Genomic DNA, 20,331 nt, shown 5'->3' with positions numbered 1-20,331 from the left:
GCTTAGCGTATGCATGTGTGCTAGATTTTAATCCGATCCTAAGGAGTGTCACTTAGTGGCTGTGAAGCGAATTCTTCGATATTTAGTCGCTACGCCTTGCTTCGTGATCTGGTATCCAAAGGGGTCTAACTTTGATTTGATTAGGTACTCAGATTCCGACTATGCTGGATGTAAGGTCGATAGGAAGAGTACATCGGGGACGTGCCAATTCTTAGGAAGGTCCCTGGTGTCGTGGAACTCTAAGAAACAAACTTCTGTTGCCCTATCCACCGCTGAGGCCGAGTACGTTGCCGCAGGACAGTGTTGTGCGCAACTACTTTGGATGAGGCAAACCCTCCGGGACTTTGGCTACAATCTGAGCAAAGTCCCACTCCTATGTGATAATGAGAGTGCTATCCGAATAGCGGAAAATCCTGTTGAGCACAGTCGCACAAAGCACATTGACATCCGACATCACTTTTTGAGAGACCACCAGCAAAAGGGAGATATCGAAGTGTTTCATGTTAGCACCGAGAACCAGCTAGCCGATATCTTCACTAAGCCTTTAGATGAAAAGACCTTTTGCAGGCTGCGAAGTGAGCTAAATATCCTAGATTCGCGGAACTTGGATTGAGTTGTAGCATACATGTGTTTATGCCTTTGATCATGTTCCTCTGCATTTTGTTGCTTACTTGTGGTGCTCAAGTTGTATACTCAATCCCCGGACCTCACAAGTCCTTGTGCAAGTGATGCACATATTTAGGGGGAGTTGTGGTACAACTTGACCCTTTGAGACTAACTGTTTGCCTGAGTTTGCTTGAATTTAGTCTCAAAGGAAGTTTGAAAGGGAAATGGTGGACTTGGACCATGAAAGACTTCCGCTGCACTCCGATGAGAGGGTAACTTATTCCAAGTTCATCTTTATACTCTTATTGCCTTTGTATTCTCATTTGAAGATTTTGGTGAGGCAATGAGGTTAAAGGGCCAAGATTGATCCCGTTTTGGTGCTTGATGCCAAAGGGGGAGAAAATAAAGGCCAAAGCAATAGATGGATCAGCTACCACTTGAGAGATTTTGAAAATAGTAGAATAGAGCTTTTTGGTTTGTCAAAACTCTTTTGTTGTCTCTCTTGTCAAAAGTTGGCTTCTTGTGGGGAGAAGTGATGATTATGGGAAAAAGGGGAGTTTTTGAAATCTTGAATCAATTTCTCTTGGAATGACTCTCTTTATGTCTTAACATGTATGTTTGACTTAGAGATAGAAATTTGAGTTTGATTTGCAAAAACAAACCAAGTGGTGGCAAAGAGTGATCCATATATGTCTTATTTGAATTGATTTTGTATTTGTTCTACTTGCTTTATATTGTGTTGGCATAAATCACCAAAAAGGGGGAGATTGAAAGGGAAATGTGCCTTGGGCCATTTCTAAGTATTTTGGTGATTTAGTGTCCAACACAAGTGCCTAAGTGTAAAAAGGTGGACAAAGTAAAAATCAAGGATAAAGGTATGTTTCTCAGACTTAGTACATTGTTTTATGGACTAATGTATTGTGTCTAAGTGCTGGAAACAGGAAAAATCCAATTGTAAATGTCTTGGCTCGAGCAGCCAAGACTCTGCTGAGTCTGGGAGCACCGGACTGTCCGGTGGTGCACCGGACAGTGTCCGGTGCGCCAGGCTGGCTCGAGCGAAGTGGCCGCTCTCGGGAATTCACCGGCGACGTACGGCTATAATTCACCGGACTGTCCGGTGTGCACCGGACTGTCCGGTGTGCACCGGACTGTCCGGTGAGCCAACGGTCGGCCAGGCCAACGGTCGGCCGCGCGATCTGCGCGGGACACGTGGCCGAGCCAATGGCTAGAAGGGGGCACCGGACTGTCCGGTGTGCACCGGACATGTCCGGTGCGCCAACGGCTCTCAGGCTGCCAACGGTCGACTGCGTCATTTCTGGAAAGAAATCGGGCACCGGACAGTGTCCGGTGTGCACCGGACTGTCCGGTGCGCCAGTCGTCAGAAGGCAAGATCAACCTTCCTAGATTGCTCTCAATGGCTCCTAGCTGCCTTGGGGCTATAAAAGGGACCCCTAGGCGCATGGAGGAGGATACCAAGCATTCCTACAACATTCCTAAGCACCAAGACATCGATTTCGCGCATTCGTTTCATTGTGATAGCATATAGAGCTCTAGTGGAGTTGTGAACTCATTGAGTTGTGTTGCGAGCTCTTGTTGCGACTTGTGTGCGTGTTGACACTCTGATTCTTGTGTCTTGTGTGCGTTGCTAATCCCTCCCTTGCTCCGTGTTCTTTGTGAATTTCAAGTGTAAGGGCGAGAGGCTCCAAGTTGTGGAGATTCCTCGCAAACGGGATTGAGAAAAAGCAAGCAAAACACCGTGGTATTCAAGTGGGTCTTTGGACCGCTTGAGAGAGGTTGATTGCAACCCTCGTCCGTTGGGACGCCACAACGTGGAGTAGGCAAGCGTTGGTCTTGGCCGAACCATGGGATAACCACTGTGCCATCTCTGTGATTGATCCTTGTTGGTTATTGTGTTTTGTTGAGGATTCCTCTTTAGCCACTTGGCAATTATTGTGCTAACGATTAACCAAGTTTTGTGGCTTAAGTTTTCAAGTTTCACAGGATCACCTATTCACCCCCCTCTAGGTGCTCTCAATCGCGCGCCATTACAGGAGAGGGAGGACGAGAGAACGACGGGGCGAGGGCGAGGGCGGAGGGCCGCGGACGCGCTGATGGCATGAGGTGAGGAGGCGAGATGGATGGGGTAGCGGAGGGGAGCGCGGGGATGGGATCAGCGGCTGCGCGCCGGGAGTTGCGCGAGATCCACGCTTGGCGTGCTGGCGGGGGCGGGATTGCAGGGAAGGGACGGCGCTGGCGGGGGCGGGATGCAGGGAAGGGACGGCGCCGGCGGAGGCGGGATAGCAGGGAGGAAGACGGCGCGGGCGCGGGCGGGGGCTGGAGCGGGGGCACGGTGAGGGTGGTGGACGCCTTCGCTCCAACCTTAAGGTGTAGTAGAGATTAAACTATATTCAATGAAACAGTGAAAAGGTCTCCTGAGTATCTGAGAGCAGTTTTTTTTTTTGTAATCCCAGCAATAAACTGTGGTGGCCTTCTTTGGTAAACTATCAACAACAATATCATCTACGTAGACAAGTACAAAATGTGTATATTGTATTTGTTATAAAAGAATAATACTATATCTGTTTTTTGACGCATGGAAACCGAGACAGACCAATTTATTACTCAGCTGAGAGTACCAAACTCCAAGGATTTGTTTCAGTCCATGTATTGCTTTATCAAGTACATAAACATACTCAGGTTTTGACACATCCTTGAGAGCACGTAACCGAGCAAAATGGCAGCACGGCATCGTGGTGTGCTCGAGTCTTCAAGTCAATCAAACATCGAAGAAACCGACGGCGTGTCCCCGGATGCCTCACCTGATATCGGACTTTCAGCGGCCGGGATTGCGGCATACAAATCCATTTGAAATCATAATAATGACGCAGGAAGCAAACAAACAGGCCGTTCTAGTCCCGGAGGCCGGAGTTGCAGTTGCGGGTCCGCCGTCCGGGGCCGGGGGAGAGGGAGGGGAGCCAATCCGTAACTGCGCCCAGCTCCATGCCCGTGGGCCGTTAGTCTATTATTCGCAGCAGCGAAGCGGGCTACAGGTTTCTCAGACAGTCATGGTCCAGACCTTCCATTTTTCTGCACAGAGTATGAGGCCCAGAAGGCTAGCAGAGCTCGCGCAGCCACACCAAGTCCCGTCTCTGGGTCTGGGAGCTGGAATTGAAAGCAGCATGGATTAGTCCCACATCGGGGAGGCGGCGATGAACAGCGCGAGCGGGTACTTTCAAATACCAGTGGGATGGCACCGTGGCAAATTAAAAGGGCCGGTTGGCTATATATGCCACATCCATCCTCGATTGATGGGTGCTGTATGGCTATCAAGACATATGGCCGGCATAATTTGTGGAAACTGTTAGGGTTGGCTCGCTTCGGCCGACCCTCCGTGACGCAAGCTAAAATATCTGTACTATATATTTACTGTTTTCTAAAAACAATTAATGTATAATATGTGTGTAAGGTCCTGTTTTAGTAGTGTGTTACGAATCGTCTCTTAAATTTATCCATAAAAAATGAACCATCCATGAACGGGGAGCCACTAATGAATTTCATGCCTTTTGATTTGGCTGTTTTCGCGCCACAGGCATCCATGAAAAATGAAATCATCCATTTGATTTGGCGTCACCAATGAAAAGCATTCATAAACGAAGGACTGACGAAAATCTATGAACAAAATCATCTTTCAAAATTGGCGCCGCCAATGAAAGCATCCATGAACAAAGGACTTATGATTTGGCACCACCAATTAAAACTGTTGAGCACCAAATTGAGCGCGCGGACGGTCCGGCCCTGAGGCCGGACGGTCCGCGCGTGCGCAGAACAGATTAGGGTTCCGAGTTTTGTGCTACGGTTGTTAGCTAAAATCAGGGGATAAGCTCGGAAATTAGTTTGTAAAGGGTCCAGCCCCCCTCCTCTATAAATAGAGAGGTATACGGCCGATTTGTAATCAACAATCGAATCAATACAACTTTTATTCGCATTTTATCCTAGAAGTAGTTCTAGTCTAGTTTAGGTTTAGCCTCTCAATCCCCAAATTCTCCGCCTCTCCTCGACTCTACGTCGATTAGAGGAGTCTAGGTCGGCCTGCCCGAGCCTAGACAACCCCTAGGATCTCTCCTCCCCGACGGGGTCCCTCCCGGGAGCGAGATCCAGGCCGCCGCCGGCGACTTCCGCCGCCCCTGCGCACGCGCGGACCGTCCGGCCTCAGGGCGCGGACCGTCCGGACGTCAGGCAGGAAAACCTAGCCCCTGCACCAGGTCGCGGACCGTCCGGCCCCAGGCCGCGGACCGTCCGGACATCAGGCAGGAAAACCTAGCCCCTGCACCAGGTCGCGGACCGTCCGGCCCCAGGCCGCGGACCGTCCGCGCCTGACCAGAGAGCACCGCCGCCGGTTCTTCTTGAGTATTTGGCGCTCCGAAAAGGCGTCAACATACTTTTTGGCGACTCCGCTGGGGACAACACATCTAGGCTCATCAAATCGGCCCTCAATGGCCGGTTCAAAAGATAGCTCTGAGGTTTCCACCAGCAATATCATCACACCGACATGGGAAGCCTTGCCGGCTGAAGAACAGCTCCTGTTCGAGGAGCGCCAGGAGCAGCTGATCCAAGAAGCAAAGGCGAAGTTCCTGGCTGACTTCAAAGTGGACAGGAACAACAAAGTCGTTCGACAACGGGCGCAGATCTGGCTTCGCTCCGACCTACTACGATTCCCCCAAATGTAAGTAGCACCAACGAACTCCAATCTCTTAAAGCTTACATAGACGAACAGCGAGAACAGATGCAAAATATCATAGGGGTTATGCAAAACGATTGTAGGAGACTAGTACGTGCATTTGATAAATCTAGTATAGCAAATTTTCCTTCACACGAGGTTGAATTAGGAGATAATACACGTAATACATCGGTTAAAGGTTGTCACGACCAGTCACAACCCCCTTATGGGATGCCGATGGACACGTACCCTGAGCAAACACAAATCGGCAGCAAATCAGCCGATCTGCACATGCCCGGACCGTTCGCACGTGAGCGCGGACCGTCCGGGCCAGCAACAGTCGGGCCTATTTCTAATGAGTTACCTAGATATGCGCCCGAGCCACCACACACGGCACAGAACCCAAACTACCCAGTCAGACGGTCCGCATACAACGACGGACGGTCCGCCTATAACCACGGACGGTCCGGGTACATATCCGGACAGTCCGCGCATGAATCTTTTGAGGAGGATTATTACCTAAATCCTCACCCGTCCCAGCAGCACTTCCCATCACACTATGCAATGCACCAGCCCATTAATTCAAGATCCAGAGCCCAGGAAAGCTTTCCGGCCCCACCCAGGAGGCCGGAAAGAAACGATCAAACCTATGACCCATATAGGGCAAATGGAAATGCACCACGTAGCTCAAACCAATGGGGGGAACGACAACATACTAACATGCAACCAACCCCACCTATGTTTGACCAGAGAGCCGGTGGTCTTGCACCGGCTGCCATTGGTATAGTGAGGGAAGAAATAGCCGGGGCATTCCGAGATAAGCTCAGAGTAAGCATGGTCCCTGGGGGGCAATCATATCGGAAGCCTTATGACAGCCGATTTGATCACCACCCATACCCACAGGGAACCAGGATACCCGAGTTTGCAAAGTTTTCGGGTGACCAAGGAAAGAGCACGCGTGAGCACATAGGCCAGTTCCTAGCACAATTAGGAGAATTGGCCGACACCGAAGCATTCCGTGTGCGTTTATTTTCATTATCCTTAACATGGACTGCATTCACATGGTATGCCACACTCCCTCCTAATTCCATTTTGTCATGGGGAGACTTAGAGCAAAAATTTCATGAACATTTCTTCTCTGGTGATTATGAGCTAGATTTAGTAGACTTAGTGGCCCTACGACAAGAAAAGGATGAATCGGTTAGTGATTATATCCGGAGATTCCAGGGTACAAGAAACCGATGCTTTCAAATTCATTTAACAGATAAACAACTGGCGGGAATAGCCTTTGATGGATTGCGCTATTATTTAAAAGAGAGATTAGAAGGCATCCAGTTCTTTACTTTAGCACAATTACATCAGAGAGCTTCGGCTTGTGAAAGCCGAAGCAAAGAACTAGTCAGAACGGTTCATCATAATGTCCATATAGTAGAACACAATCAAAGTAGTTCAGACGATGAACCAAAGAAAGTTTACACTGCCGAAATAGTTTGGCCCGAGCAGGCCAAATCTTCGGCTTGCTCCTCCTTGCAGTTAGTTCAAAAGGAACAACAGGAGGAGGTTAAGTTTACATTTAATGTCGGCAAATGTGATAAGATATTCGATGAATTACTAAAAAATGGTAACATTAAGATCGATTATACCGCCCCACCCGCCGACGAACTAAAGTGTCGCGCATATTGCAAGTGGCACAACTCATTTTCCCATGCCACTAACGATTGTAATGTGTTTCGACGACAAATCCAATCGGCCATTAACGAGGGACGATTGAAATTTCAGGAGGACACAGAGCCCTTTCCAATGAATGCGATCGACTTTAATAGCAAAAAGGTCCTAATTCGGCCCAACACAGCCGATAAGGGCAAAGACAAAGAAATCATCATCGACAACGCACGGAAGGCCGATGAAAACAACAAAATTTCTTGCAGGAAAGTGATGGCCAAGAAGACTCCTGATGGAGGGGAGACACTGAAGGTGACCATCACAAACTCCAGCACTGGTGGGCAAACGCAGATAAAGGGACATGAGCGAGAACCCATACTACGCATCGCGGACGGTACGGTGCCCAGGCGCGGACGGTCCGTAACATTACCGGACGGTCCGGAGCATTCCAGCGGACGGTCCGGCAACTCCGAAGAGCCACGACGACCACGTACCTTCAAACCACGACGACCAGAAATAGGTACGTGGAAAACTAACACGTTCAAGGCCACTGGTCGGTTGGTAAAATCTAGCCCGACCTTTGATCAATTATTGTCTAAATATGTGAAAAGGAAGGCTGGCCCCAGCGACCGGCCACCAAAGGGACCTCGCTTACCCACCCAGGTGCGACGGCAGGTTAGGCCGATTGGACCACCACACCAATCGGAAAGGACGGAAGGTCATAATGTTCAATTAAGACCTAACGTACCTGCATGGACACCTCCACCACTATATCCACCTATGCCATATCCATACACATACATACCTTCACCATATGTCCCAAATCAAATGTGGGGCATGCCACCATACCCATTTGGGATACCACAGTACCCCGCTTGGGGGGCACCCCAAACATCTGTATTCAATAGGTTGACACCTCCAGTACAAGACCGATTGAGAACCCCTCAATCTGGTCCACGAGCACAGGCCCAGCAAGATTGCCGAACAACTCGGCCCCAAAGGCTGACTAATCCGGCAGGGGGGCATACAGCTACAACCTCCAACAGTACGAAAAAGGGAGATGTCATTAAAATAGGAACGACAGATGTCGTCGTACAACAAAACAACGAAGGGCCGATGATTTTTGGTGAATCGGCCAACACAAACAAAAAAGAAAGTACGACTGTCAATAAAATAGCTGATCCAAAATACTCTATGCCCCGATGGTGCCCATCGGGACTGACACGATCGCAAAAGCGAAAATTACAGCGCCTCAGAGCAAAGGAGAATCAGGAAAAAGAGGCAGAAAGAATATTCAATGACACGCATCCGCAGTATCTGCCACCACAAAAGAGATGGAGACCAAAGGCCGTTGAGAAAAATCAAACGGCCACAAAGATAGTAAATAAAACGACAACTGTGCATCTCTCTGCAGGTATGGTAGACTGTCCGGCTATAAAGGCCGGATCATCTGCACAGACGCGGACCATCCGACCCATGAGGCCGAACCATCCGCACTACACCAAGACACCTCCGACGACGTACCGACGCCCATGGAGGAAGACAACCTGCAAGGAGAAGACCTGGTCGACTACGGAGCTACACCAGAACACTTAGAGAATTAGGAAGGCAAGGTGACGAATTGGTCAGGACCAGTATGACGCTCGGCGATGTTGGGGCTGACAGTTCGATCAAATCTAAAGGGATCACGTCCGTTGAGTCAACCATCGAGATCAAGGCCACTGCGTACCATCCTAGTAAGTGGCAAGATGCCTAAGAAAACCGATGTGATAACATCGAGTTAGTTGCTTTTGGTTCGCTCAGCTCCACCAAAAGGCAGGGGGGCATATGTTGAGCACCAAATTGAGCGCGCGGACGGTCCGGCCCTGAGGCCGGACGGTCCGCGGTCCGGACAGTCCGCGCCTGTGGGCCGGACGGTCCGCGCGTGCGCAGAACAGATTAGGGTTCCGAGTTTTGTGCTACGGTTGTTAGCTAAAATCAGGGGATAAGCTCGGAAATTAGTTTGTAAAGGGTCCAGCCCCCCTCCTCTATAAATAGAGAGGTATACGGCCGATTTGTAATCAACAATCGAATCAATACAACTTTTATTCGCATTTTATCCTAGAAGTAGTTCTAGTCTAGTTTAGGTTTAGCCTCTCAATCCCCAAATTCTCCGCCTCTCCTCGACTCTACGTCGATTAGAGGAGTCTAGGTCGGCCTGCCCGAGCCTAGACAACCCCTAGGATCTCTCCTCCCCGACGGGGTCCCTCCCGGGAGCGAGATCCAGGCCGCCGCCGGCGACTTCCGCCGCCCCTGCGCACGCGCGGACCGTCCGGCCTCAGGGCGCGGACCGTCCGGACGTCAGGCAGGAAAACCTAGCCCCTGCACCAGGTCGCGGACCGTCCGGCCCCAGGCCGCGGACCGTCCGCGCCTGACCAGAGAGCACCGCCGCCGGTTCTTCTTGAGTATTTGGCGCTCCGAAAAGGCGTCAACAAAAACCAACCATGGTTTATGATTTAGCGGGACCAGTAAAAGCTATAGACATAAAGATGACTTGTGATTTGGCAAATCACCACTAGTGAAGAAAGTATGGACACGAACAAAGGACATGCCATGAATATTATGAATGGACATGAACAAAGAATATGACAAACGGACATGGATATCATGAATGGACATGAGCAAAGAATATGAGATGAACGGACGTGAATAAACAAAGGATATATGACGTGGATGGGCACAGACAAAGGACATGACATACATGGACAAAGGATGTGACATGACATGAAATACCATTTTGATCCGACGTTACCGTTGAAAATCATAGACATTGAAAATATGGGTATATGGATCAATAATTCAGTATCAGCTATCACCTGAGGCTAAGATAATGAGACAAACGAATATGGACTTGTCTAGTACATTAGCTGACTTTTTGGTTCCAAAGTGGCTAAAATTTAGTAGAATAATTATATGGGTGAAACCAATCGATCTAATTTTTCTTGGTCTACCATCAAATATAGATTAATTTATAGAACATGTACAAGTCAAAATCTAGAATTCATCATCAAATAAATGAAACTGCAATCCATCATCAAATTAATTATTCTCTAGGATCGTGCAAATAAATTAACTCATAGGATTCATAGAAGTTAAAACTATAGCATCAATGTGAAAAAAAACATATCAAATATCTAGATCCGTGCAGATAAAACTAACCTTAAGTTTAATCATTATACTGTCTTCCTCGGCCATCATTACTGTCATTAAATAATTTAATTTTTAGAATCTGTGCAAGTCAAACTAAACTACCCTTCAGTTTAATCTTCTTCTCATCTTCCTCCATCATTCATTCGTCATTAAATAAATTTCTTGGATACGTGCAAGTCAGAATATACTAAAGTTTAACTATATTTACGTTTAATTACTTTTACTTTTAGACCAAATTTGAACTTCATTCTAATAATCATAATTGCACACAAAATAATTAAGTTAATATATTTGTATATTATCTTAAATCATGTGAGAGAGATATTCGTATACTACATTTATGTTATAAAGAAGCAAGTAGAAGAGTATGTTACAAATTGTGAATTAGAAAAGTAACATGTAAATCTATAGAATCAATTTCACTTCTCACCCTGTAAATTTAAGATAGGCTTATATACAAATTTTGAAAAATTATGGAATATCACATTCCAAAAATAACATACTGCGTTAGCTAGATTTTAATTCCTCAAACGGGCCTTATATAAAAGAGTAACATCTACTTTATGAAAAGCATATTGTATAAATGTATTCTATTTATATTTAACAATATTTATTTGCTATCATGAACCTTGATAGTTTTCTCTAGAAGTTTAACAATTTAGCTTAAAACAACTATATATATATATATATATATATATATATATAATAACTCAAAATCAATTAATATATCCAATGAGTAATGGAATATAACCCCCCCCCCCCCCCAAAAAAAAAATGCACGCGCTGCAAGTTTATACAAGCGCGTCCTATGTTTACAGTGTCATTCTAAGTGTAAAAAAGCATGTCAGGCTTAAAAAAACGCACCATATTAAATGTATTATCTTCTATTCTTCACACACCGGTATTTCATGTAAATTGTAGCCTCGAGTAGTCGTACTGAAGTTCAATTCAATAGATAGACTAGTACATATGCAGAAAACTCCTAATAAGAAAAGAGGAGTCACAACATCGATAAGATGTGTGAGTTTAGTTAAAAATCGAAAGTTGTAAAAAAAACAAGTGTTTAACATCCTTTTCTGGGTGATAACAAATGAATTGATGACATGCGATCAACTAATATACAATACCATCTTGGAATACTAAAGTTCGCTATCATTGTGGTCATCTGTCGAATCGTAAAACCATAGGCTACTACTTCGCATCTTCTGCTTTCCCTGTTGCTATTTTTTTGTCATCGTCATCACTTTCCAATCCCTGTAGAAGTGAGCGGCACTGCTGTCAGCACAAATCAAATAACAGCTGAGAAAACCATCTGTCTAACTTCTTCTAAACATGGCACGCTTTTTAGCCAGGCATACCGTAGCATGAAAAATAACGCGTACAGATTCCATGGAAAACAACGATGCTACATTTTGATAGCTATAGGATCACCCTGCAACTCCACATCCTACTATGACTGTGTTTTGTTAAATGCTGTTTGCAGCTAAATCACAGTAATAACTAAGGGATATAGTAAATAATTCCTTTCTTATAACAGAACATATGTACTTACCGTGGTCACATCAATCTTATCGAAGTCCTCATCTAGGTCATCATCATCATCAACTGAAAGCAATCATTTGAACAAAAAGACTCATATACAAGAACTAGACAAGAGAGAAACATATTAGGCTGGTTGAGGTCCAGGGGTGCGAATAGCATACCAGGTCCCTCATCGTCGCTACCCAGATCTCCCAGAAGAAATACATCCAGATCATGTTCTGGATTTGTTGAAGAGGTCTTGATTGGCGCTTTTGTGTCTTTGGGTTCGAAAGTTGTAGATGCCTGGGATGCTTGCTTCTGGGAATCCCTTTTCTCTTCCTCTGCTTTCACTTTCAGCTCCTCCAAGGATTTCTTCTCGAACCTATTAGAATTTTACTGAAGTCAGCAAAAATGTAAATGCGCAAAAACTATGCCAGAAAACTAACATCATGATATAATAAGCAGTGGTTGGAAATCAACTATTTATGTGAAATATGAAGAGATCAAATGTGATAATAAATATATTCAAGGTAAGCTCCATTGCATCTATGGAGGCAGCCGAGGCAGGAGGCACAAGTAAATAGGACCGCAGATTATGCCATCAATAATAATTGCAGACAATGGATAAAATCAGCATACTACAATGCCACAAATAAAAGTAATGGCTACACCAATTCAAATAAATTTCTATAAATTCCTTTTGACAAGTGTGACATGATAAATAAATGGCAAACCGTCGACATTCTAGTAAAAGTTTGTGCATCACGAACAGGACTGTCAAAAAACAAAAAAAAAACATATCAAGAGTGTACAACATTAGAAGACAAGGAGTGAGAAGAAAACTTACGGGGCTATATAGCTGTTTACTAGCAAAAAATATACCCGCCAGAATTTGCGCTCTTTCATGTATCTTGGGCATAGCTCATATCTGAACTTCGATATTTCCTGAACAAAAGACAGCACCAGTTAATAGAAACAAATAATTAGGTGGTCAGAAAATAGAGATTTGTATTGGTCCGCATTGCAAGTTAAATGGAAAAAACTCATACACAAGAAGAATATCAATATGAAGCAAGTGCAGAACAGAGAGTGAAGAGATTATGGACCGCCATCGTTAAAAGAAAACTACATTCAGACATCTTAGGATTTAATCAGATTTGAACTAAGAACCAGCTCAGTTCAATATCAAAATGGTAACTGCCGCGATTTTAAACATCATACTTCTATCGCCACTTGACCCAGTCTCTTACCCAAATTGCAGGTCCCTGCAGATTCTACATGCAACCTCAATTGGAATGACTAGAGTTTCTTGCTAATCCCTTGATCAGTTTACCGCAAACATGCAAAAGTATAACATATCTAAATGTCCAAGTTTTACATATTATCATACCACCATATTCCATTTGCTAATATATCCAGCAATGCTTCATCTTCATTACTTAATCTAAAAATATAAAGATATAAAACGTAGATATAAATGTCATAGATGAATATATGACTCCCATGAGTTGAAATCAACATTATTTAAGAGTGCCAATGCATCAATGTTTTATTGTCACAAATGACATATCCAGTTCCCTCACTCTGCACGTGCAAATGCTATAAGCTCAGCTTTATATAACTTTGCCATCTCAATAATCAATGCACGCATACTTCATCATATTTGCAAATCTATACTGTACGCCCTTGGATTCATCACCATTCACCGACCTATCAACCCGAGGACAGACTAATCCGCAATGACACAAACGATGTTTAGTGAATGGAGATATTTCATGATGAGAAAACCTTGACTGCCGAGAGGACAAGTGTGGCGTGCCTGGCCTGCCATTCGCTCAGATCCTGACGCACATTCGACACCGTTGGCACATCAGACATTTCAGGCTCATCTACAGAACCAAAAGTCCAGTCAGAGGAGGATTGCAAGCCTGGAATCCCCTAAACCCAACCACGAATACACCGCACCTTGCAGTGGGAAGTCGCGGAAGGTGCTTATGGTCATGTCCTTGACGAACTCGCGGAGGTCGTCGGTGATGCCGTAGCGCTCAAGCTCGGCCGCGTCGGGCTCCGACGAGGCAGTGGCGGCGATAGGTGGGATCGCGGGGATGGGTGGGATCGAGGGTACGGGGATGTCGGAGGCGAGGTGCTTGATCTGGCCGGCCAGGAGGTCGGCCTGCTTGGTTGCCTCGGCGGCGATCTCCAGCGACTTGGAGGCGGTCTCGGAAAAGATCTCCTTCGACTTCTTCGCCGTCTCCGAGACCAGCGCAGACGAGCGCTTGGTCGCCTCCGCGGAGAGCTCCTGCGACCAATTCGCCGCCTCGCCGGCGAAGGCCCGGGCCCTCTCCCAGAGATCCATTGCGGCCGGGAAAAAATCTAGAAGGTCTGAAGTCTTCTGTCTTCTCAACGCCGCCAGTGACACGTCTCCGTCGACGTCGGTGCGGGACGGGAGGGGGTGTTTTAGCGCTATAGTTTGAGTTTTCACTCGTTTTAACAGTTTATTAGTAGCCTAATTAAAAAACTGATTTCACATACGTGTTTTTAATATTTTTATAAATAAAACTCGACTCCACATGCTATATTATTTTTATTAAAAATATATTTTTATTCCATTTATCCTATAGCCTAATTATTTTTAATCCTATTTTATTTTAATTTGACGCATCTCTTTGTTTGTATATCAAATTAGTAAATCAATTTTATAATTCTATTTTAAATTAAACTTTATTCAAAATGTTTTTCATTTATTATAATATTTAGTTATTTTCAATTTTATTTTAATTTATTAATTTATATTAATCGTGTTACTTTATTAATTAATATATCGAATTCAGATAAATAGCGAAGTAGGGTCCAAACTGTTTTTAGACTTGTATAGTTGTACTATATTTTTTTAGAATGTGTAATAAAAAACTCAATTGTTCAGCTTCTATTTTGTAAAAGCAGAAATCTATACTACTTATTAAGGCTGCAAGGGTAGCCTGTCTCCCTTGCGTTCTGCCTTCCATAGATCTAGATCGTTCGTTCGCATATGTCAATCTGCACCGTCCAATCGCGACTCTATGTCCACTCACGCCGCCCCAACCTTCCGCTTCGCTCGCTCTCTCGGTTCTCCTCCGTCGCGCCGCCTCCTGCACCTCCACTGGCTCCTCACCGCGGTCCTCCCTCTGCCGCCCAGCCTCCCACCACCGTTCCTCCATCCATAGTCCTTCTCACGTCTCCTGCAATCCCCACCCTCCCCTAGGTGAGTACCCGAGCAACCCGCTAATCTCATCGCGGCATCAATGGCGCCGCCCTCGCCCCTGCCTCCGTCTCCCTCCCACATTTCTCGTCGTGCCCCGCCCCTGGCTCCATCTGTAGGCGTGCACATGGCGATACCTCGCCCAACCTCGCGCCCGTCGTCAGCGTCGCACCCCCCCGCCTGATCTGCCTCCGCGCCGCCCCGATCCATGTGACGCTGACGAGTCCCGCGGCTGCTCTGATCCGCCACCGCGCGACGTCGATGAGTCCAGAGGTGCGTCGTGCTCTTCTTCATCGCGCGCGCTTACAGGAACAACCTGACCGACCGTCGCTCGCGCTGCCACACTCCATGCAACAAACCCCGCTCCCTCTCGTTCCGCGCTCCAATCTCCGCGTGTGGATCACCCTCCGCGGCTCTTCTTCTCGCAACAAGCGACCGGCTCATCTACTCCCCCGATGTCGCCGGAGCCCATGGCTCGGCCTCCTCCTCCATCGTCAACGAGACTGTAGCATCCCAAAAATCCCAATCTAGGTTTGAAACCCTAATCCTCCTTTTACCCCTCCTTTCATCCTCTAATTCTAAGTTCTCCACTAAGTTTTTCTTTCATCTTATGCATACATTTTGTTTGATCACAAGGCACCTCACTTAGATTCTACTTTCTAAACATTTAGATTATTCACAAAATATTTTATTCAAAAGAAAAAGGGGCAAAAAGGGAAATGGGGTTTGAAAAGTAAAAAGAAAAAGGAAAAACCCTCTCCCTGCCCCGTTGGACCGAATCTCGGCCCAACGCCCGCAACTCCCCCCCCTCTCGCGCCCGCGCTCCTCCTTCGGCCCACTCCCGGCCTGCCTCCGCGCGCGCGCCAGCCCGCTCCGCACTCCCTCTCTCTCTCGCTGACAAGCCGACCCCACCTGCCAGTCGCTCTCTCTCGCGCGCTCACTCCCGCTGGCAGACCGGCCCCACCGGTCAGCCGCTTCATCGTCCATCCGCCGTCTCCTCGCCGGGGTCACCTCCGGCCGTCGCCTCCGTCCTCCCCTCTGCCATCCTGCCACACAGGAAAGTTTGGCACCGCTCCGTCCTCCTCCCCTTGACCAAGCGTCCTCGCCGGTACAGCCCCGCCGTAGCGTCCCCTCGGCGGCGCTGTGCGCCATTTATGGCGGCACCGGGAAGCTCGCCGGAGTCAGGGAGCTCCACCGCTCCCCTTGCCCCCGCGCGCCTATAAAAAGCTCGCCCCGAGCTCCTTCTTCCTCGCACCGGCCTCGACCACTGCCCTCCGCCCCTCGCCCGAGCCCAATTCGCGAAGCCCCGCCGTCTTCCCCCTCTCCGGTGAGTCCCTCCCCCTCTTCTCCCTCCCTCTCTGTTGGCCCAGCGAGCGATTAAGTTAGCCTAGCATCTTCCTCACCTCGCCGCAAACGCAATACACCACTCCCCCACCCCGAGTGCTCGCCCAGAGCTCACCGACGGCAACCCCGCCGCGAAGCTCCGCCACCTCCCCGCGGACAGCCCCCTCCCGACCTCCTCTGACCAAATTGAGCCCACCTCTAGGTCCGCCATCCCCTCCCCATGCTAAGACACCTGCACATTGCCCAAGAACCGGGCCACCGGCGGCAAACCGCCACCGAGCCCACCGGCGGCCGGGTCCTCCCCGCGGACGGCCGGTCCATTCCCCCCCGTCAACCGAACGCCGTTCTCTTCCCCCTCCCGTTCTCTCTGGCACGTGGGGCCCACGGCGACGCCGTCACCTTCACGCGCCCACACCGTCCCTTGCCCTGGGCCGCAACTGGGCCGGCGCATTCGCGCCCACGCGCGCTCGCGCCCGGCTGGGCCAAAATCCTTCCCCCCGGCCCACCAGAGCTGAAACCCTTTTTCTTTTTCCTTTTTAGCATTTTCCCTCCTTTAATTAGTCCCCTCAATATTTTATGCACCAAAAATTATCAAAAGTAATTTCTAAGGCCACATACAATGATGATGTAGAAAATGACACACTATAATTTGTAAATCCCTGTTGATGTATTGTTTTATTGCCTGTTTTCCTAGAAGAAGCGGGGATCGTTGATCCGGAACCCGTAGCCCCGGAAGAGGGACCAGAGCCCGAACTTCCGGAAGTAGGTCTTCTGTGCCAGGAAAGCTTCGATGAAGGCAAGTCCATCCTTCCCTTGATGCATAAATTACCTATTCTCTCTACCACTGCCTAGGCCGGGAACTATGGGGGAATATTGCATGGTGAGTAAGAGATGGCCCGCATTAACATATTATTTCCGATTTCGAAATGTGGATCTGGAAGTAGGGCAAAGTGTTTCTTCAAATAAAACCTCTTTCTGAAAAGTTATGCGATGAAGGGTACTCACCCTCATCACCTTGAGAGTGGGATGATCAGGGACTCCCTGGTTTAGGGGAGGGCCTAAGGTGTTGGCTCAGCTGGTTTAGGCGTGAGCAGAAGGATCGTCCCCTCATATAAGGACCGGCTTGTCATTTTTCACTACCTGTACTCCTTTATCGTACAACCACTCGAGACTGTGTGGGCAGTCACTCAATCCGAACTCGTGCGGTCCAACCCCAGGGTTAAGAAGGCTAGGGAGCACCGGGAGGATAAGGAGGGGGAAAGTTTTGTCCGGTTTGGGCATGGTGGTGGCCTGACTCCTTCCGGATAACCGTTAAGGTTAGGATGCACAAGTAAGGAAAGAGATCCGGCATTCGGGTCTCGCGACGGTGAGATCGCAGAAACCGGACTAGTGGGTAAAGTGTACACCTCTGCGCAGAGTTGAAACCTATTCGAATAGTCCGTGTCCACTGGTATGGATGAGTCTGGTGTGGTATGGCAATTAGAACTTTTTCTCTAAAGTTTCTTATCAAGGAAAAGGTGTGTTTAAATGGGTTTTGAAAAAGAAAATGAAGCCACGGGAGCAGGAAGCTCAGTGGTGGTTGAGTTTTTGGTTACTGGTAATACCACGGGAAAACCTTCAAGCAACTGCCTCTCTCTAAGAAAATGATGAGCGACTACAACTCCACCAAATTGAGCATGTACATCATAGGTCTCTTTCTCTCTACGGGAGCGGGGTGGGCTTGCGGAATACCTAGTGTATTCACCCAGATTTATTTATGTTTTTCAGCAGCCGAGGACTTCTTTTCTGCTATGCTTGATTAAGAGGGTTGTGTCTGCACCCAGTTCTGCCTGTGGCTTGGGCTAGTGTATTTTCCTCCTGCGCTTCTCTATTTGGCTCTCTCGAGCTTGTACCCCGGTATTGTAATAACTTTATCTAAACTCTGTACTATTTGAAGTAAGGAATGTGTTTACTAGCCTCCTGGGACTAGTAATTGTTTCACATTTGAGTCCCAAAGGATCGGGACGCTTCAGGTGGTATCAAAGCCCATAGGACTGGCCGTAGGTCGCAGCCCTAACCCTAAAACTTACTCTAAAAAGAAAATACCTCTTACCTCAAGAAAAGTTTTCTCTTCCCTTCCCCGATTGTAACAAAACCCTTCTTTTCCTATTCCAGATGGAAGCCTCTCTGGCCATTAAGTCATCCTACTGCTCAGAAGTGGAAGGGTTCCCACGCCTCTTGCGAAGCTGTGCGCTCCGCATGGGAATCCGTAAGAAGCCGGAATACGTCTGGACGGAGCATATCGAGGGCGGAATGATGAGATGCTCTATGGCAGTCTACCTGGGGGAAAGCCAAAGCTATCCAAACCAACGTTCCTTCCAAGTCACTTTCACCGGAGTTCATTACCTAGATGCTTGCCAAAATGTCGCCCGAAAAGCCCTCCGACAACTGTGTCAGAACTACAACAACGTAATCATTGAAACCCCCCTTCGCTACTTTCCACCCAGCAACAAGAATACCCCCACCTGGAGGAAAAGACTTCAGGCCCTATCAGGAGGAGATCCTATTGAGAATGATCCCACCATTGTCTACATGGCTGGATACCTTCATACCCTTGATAACCAATATGATGACCTCACCCTCCACTGCACCTCCCTAACCTCCCGGGTGGAAAGCCTGGAGCAGAAAGTCAGGGAACTTTCAGAAGAAAAAGCGTCCCTCCAAGAGAGCCTCTCGTTAGCTGAAGGCGAAGAGGCCAATACCCGTGAAGCTTACCGCACCCTCAAATTGGACTACGACAAGAAACTGAAGAAGCTCGCCCCCGCAAGGAAAATCCGCAAGAAGACCAAAAGCCAAGGATGTCAGACTGAGCAGCAGGAAGAGAACCCTCCCAGGAACCAGTCCGACCCCGAGGACATGTCCCTGGCCAGCCTTGATGACCTTCTCAAGGAGTTTGGGGACACTTTAGAGAAAGAGTTCGGGGGTACCCTAGGTAGCACTCGTGTGTGATGAGCTTGTGGTAGCAGTATGCTATGTAATGTAATGGCTTGATGTAATGAATAAAATAACTAGTTAAAAAAATGGCATGTGCATAATAGTGACTCTCTTCCCATGGCAGATGGCTTCGGATAGAACCACGCCTACCGCCTCCGGGATTGGGGCAAGACTTCCCCTAGGAGCTGAAGGAGAGGCTGGCGGAGAAGGGAGTGAGACCCACCTCCCCGCACCTCCAGAACTACCACTAGACCTAGCCCAAGTTCTGGCCAATCAAACCCGACTCATTGAAGCCCTCACTCGAAGTCTGGAAAACCAGCGCCCAGGCGGTGGAAGGCCCCAGGACAGGATGGGAGAATTTCTGAGACTCAAGCCTCCCACGTTCGCGGGGTCCAGCAATCCCCTCGATGCAGATGACTGGCTTCGCACGATCAAGAGGAAGTTGGAAGCCATCGCATGTCCTGAGAATCAGCGCGTTCAGCTGGCAGCCCATCAGCTTTCAGGAATGGCTTTAGCATGGTGGGACACTTTCAGTGAAGCCGTCAGAGATGCTACATGGGCAGAATTTGAAGCAGCCTTCCGTGAGCACCACGTACCCCAGGGGATAGTTCAACTCAAGGAGGATGAGTTCCGGGAGCTAACCCAAGGCGGGAGAACAGTCAGTGAATATGTGCACAAGTTCACAGAGCTGGCCCGCTACGCGCCTGAAGATGTCAGCACCGAGTCTAGAAAGATGGCCCGTTTCCTGAGAGGATTAAGACCCGAACTTAAGACCATCCTCGCCAGCCAGGACTTCCACAGCTTCTCTCACCTTTCCAACAAAGCTATTCAAGTGGAAAGAGCAAAAGCGAAGAAAAAGGGCACATCAAGAGAAAATTCCAGGTCCTCCGAGCGCAACAGCAAGAACGTCACAGAGAGCTCGACCCTTTGGGCTTCCACCCAGGGGTCCAAGCTTCAATAAACAATCTGGACCCTCTCCATCACGCTACAGTCAACAGAGTCAGAGCTCTCATCAGGCACCCTCCGTGGCAAGCAACCAGCCGCCAGCAAACGCCTGTTGGCACTGCGGGGACCCCAGTCA

General features: G+C 48.0%; 1 protein-coding gene and 1 non-coding gene across 3 annotated transcripts; one reads left to right on the top strand and one right to left on the bottom strand.

Moving 5' to 3' along the window:
• Positions 1-3,870: 3,870 nt before the first annotated feature.
• On the top strand, positions 3,871-3,998 carry LOC111589448 (U11 spliceosomal RNA). Its single transcript, XR_004849867.1, has one exon. It is a non-coding gene; the product is annotated as a U11 spliceosomal RNA (small nuclear RNA).
• Positions 3,999-11,042: 7,044 nt separating this feature from the next.
• LOC100383106 (uncharacterized) lies at positions 11,043-14,170 on the bottom strand. 2 transcript variants are annotated; one of them, XM_020553502.3, is made up of 7 exons: positions 13,661-14,170; positions 13,484-13,584; positions 12,543-12,640; positions 11,878-12,077; positions 11,727-11,779; positions 11,533-11,621; positions 11,043-11,428 (listed from the first exon to the last, which is right to left on the bottom strand). In XM_020553502.3, the coding sequence occupies exons 1-6, from the start codon at positions 14,049-14,051 to the stop codon at positions 11,580-11,582; spliced, it is 885 nt and encodes a 294-aa protein (XP_020409091.1). In that variant the 5' UTR covers positions 14,052-14,170; the 3' UTR covers positions 11,043-11,428; positions 11,533-11,579. The 2 variants fall into 2 exon arrangements, with proteins under 2 accessions (XP_020409091.1, NP_001348875.1); NM_001361946.1 differs by lacking the exon at positions 11,533-11,621 and having other exon boundaries at positions 11,045-11,428; positions 13,661-14,140.
• Between the last annotated feature and the right edge of the window lie 6,161 nt (positions 14,171-20,331).

The sequence above is a fragment of the Zea mays genome, chromosome 5 (assembly GCF_902167145.1).
Source record: "Zea mays cultivar B73 chromosome 5, Zm-B73-REFERENCE-NAM-5.0, whole genome shotgun sequence".
Lineage (NCBI taxonomy): Eukaryota > Viridiplantae > Streptophyta > Magnoliopsida > Poales > Poaceae > Zea > Zea mays.
The sequence above is the reverse complement of the archived record's forward strand: the minus strand, read 5'-3'. Positions and strand labels throughout refer to the sequence as shown.

Bases quoted from the DNA above. Each gene is read 5' to 3' on its own strand.
- LOC100383106 (NM_001361946.1), bottom strand. From the start codon at position 14,051: ATGGATCTCTGGGAGAGGGCCCGGGCCTTCGCCGGCGAGGCGGCGAAT. The intron at 12,078-12,542 runs GTAAGTTTTCTT...AAATTCTAATAG, and splicing joins GTAAACAGCTATATAGCCCC to GTTCGAGAAGAAATCCTTGG. The intron at 11,780-11,877 runs GTATGCTATTCG...GATTGCTTTCAG, and splicing joins TAGCGACGATGAGGGACCTG to TTGATGATGATGATGACCTA.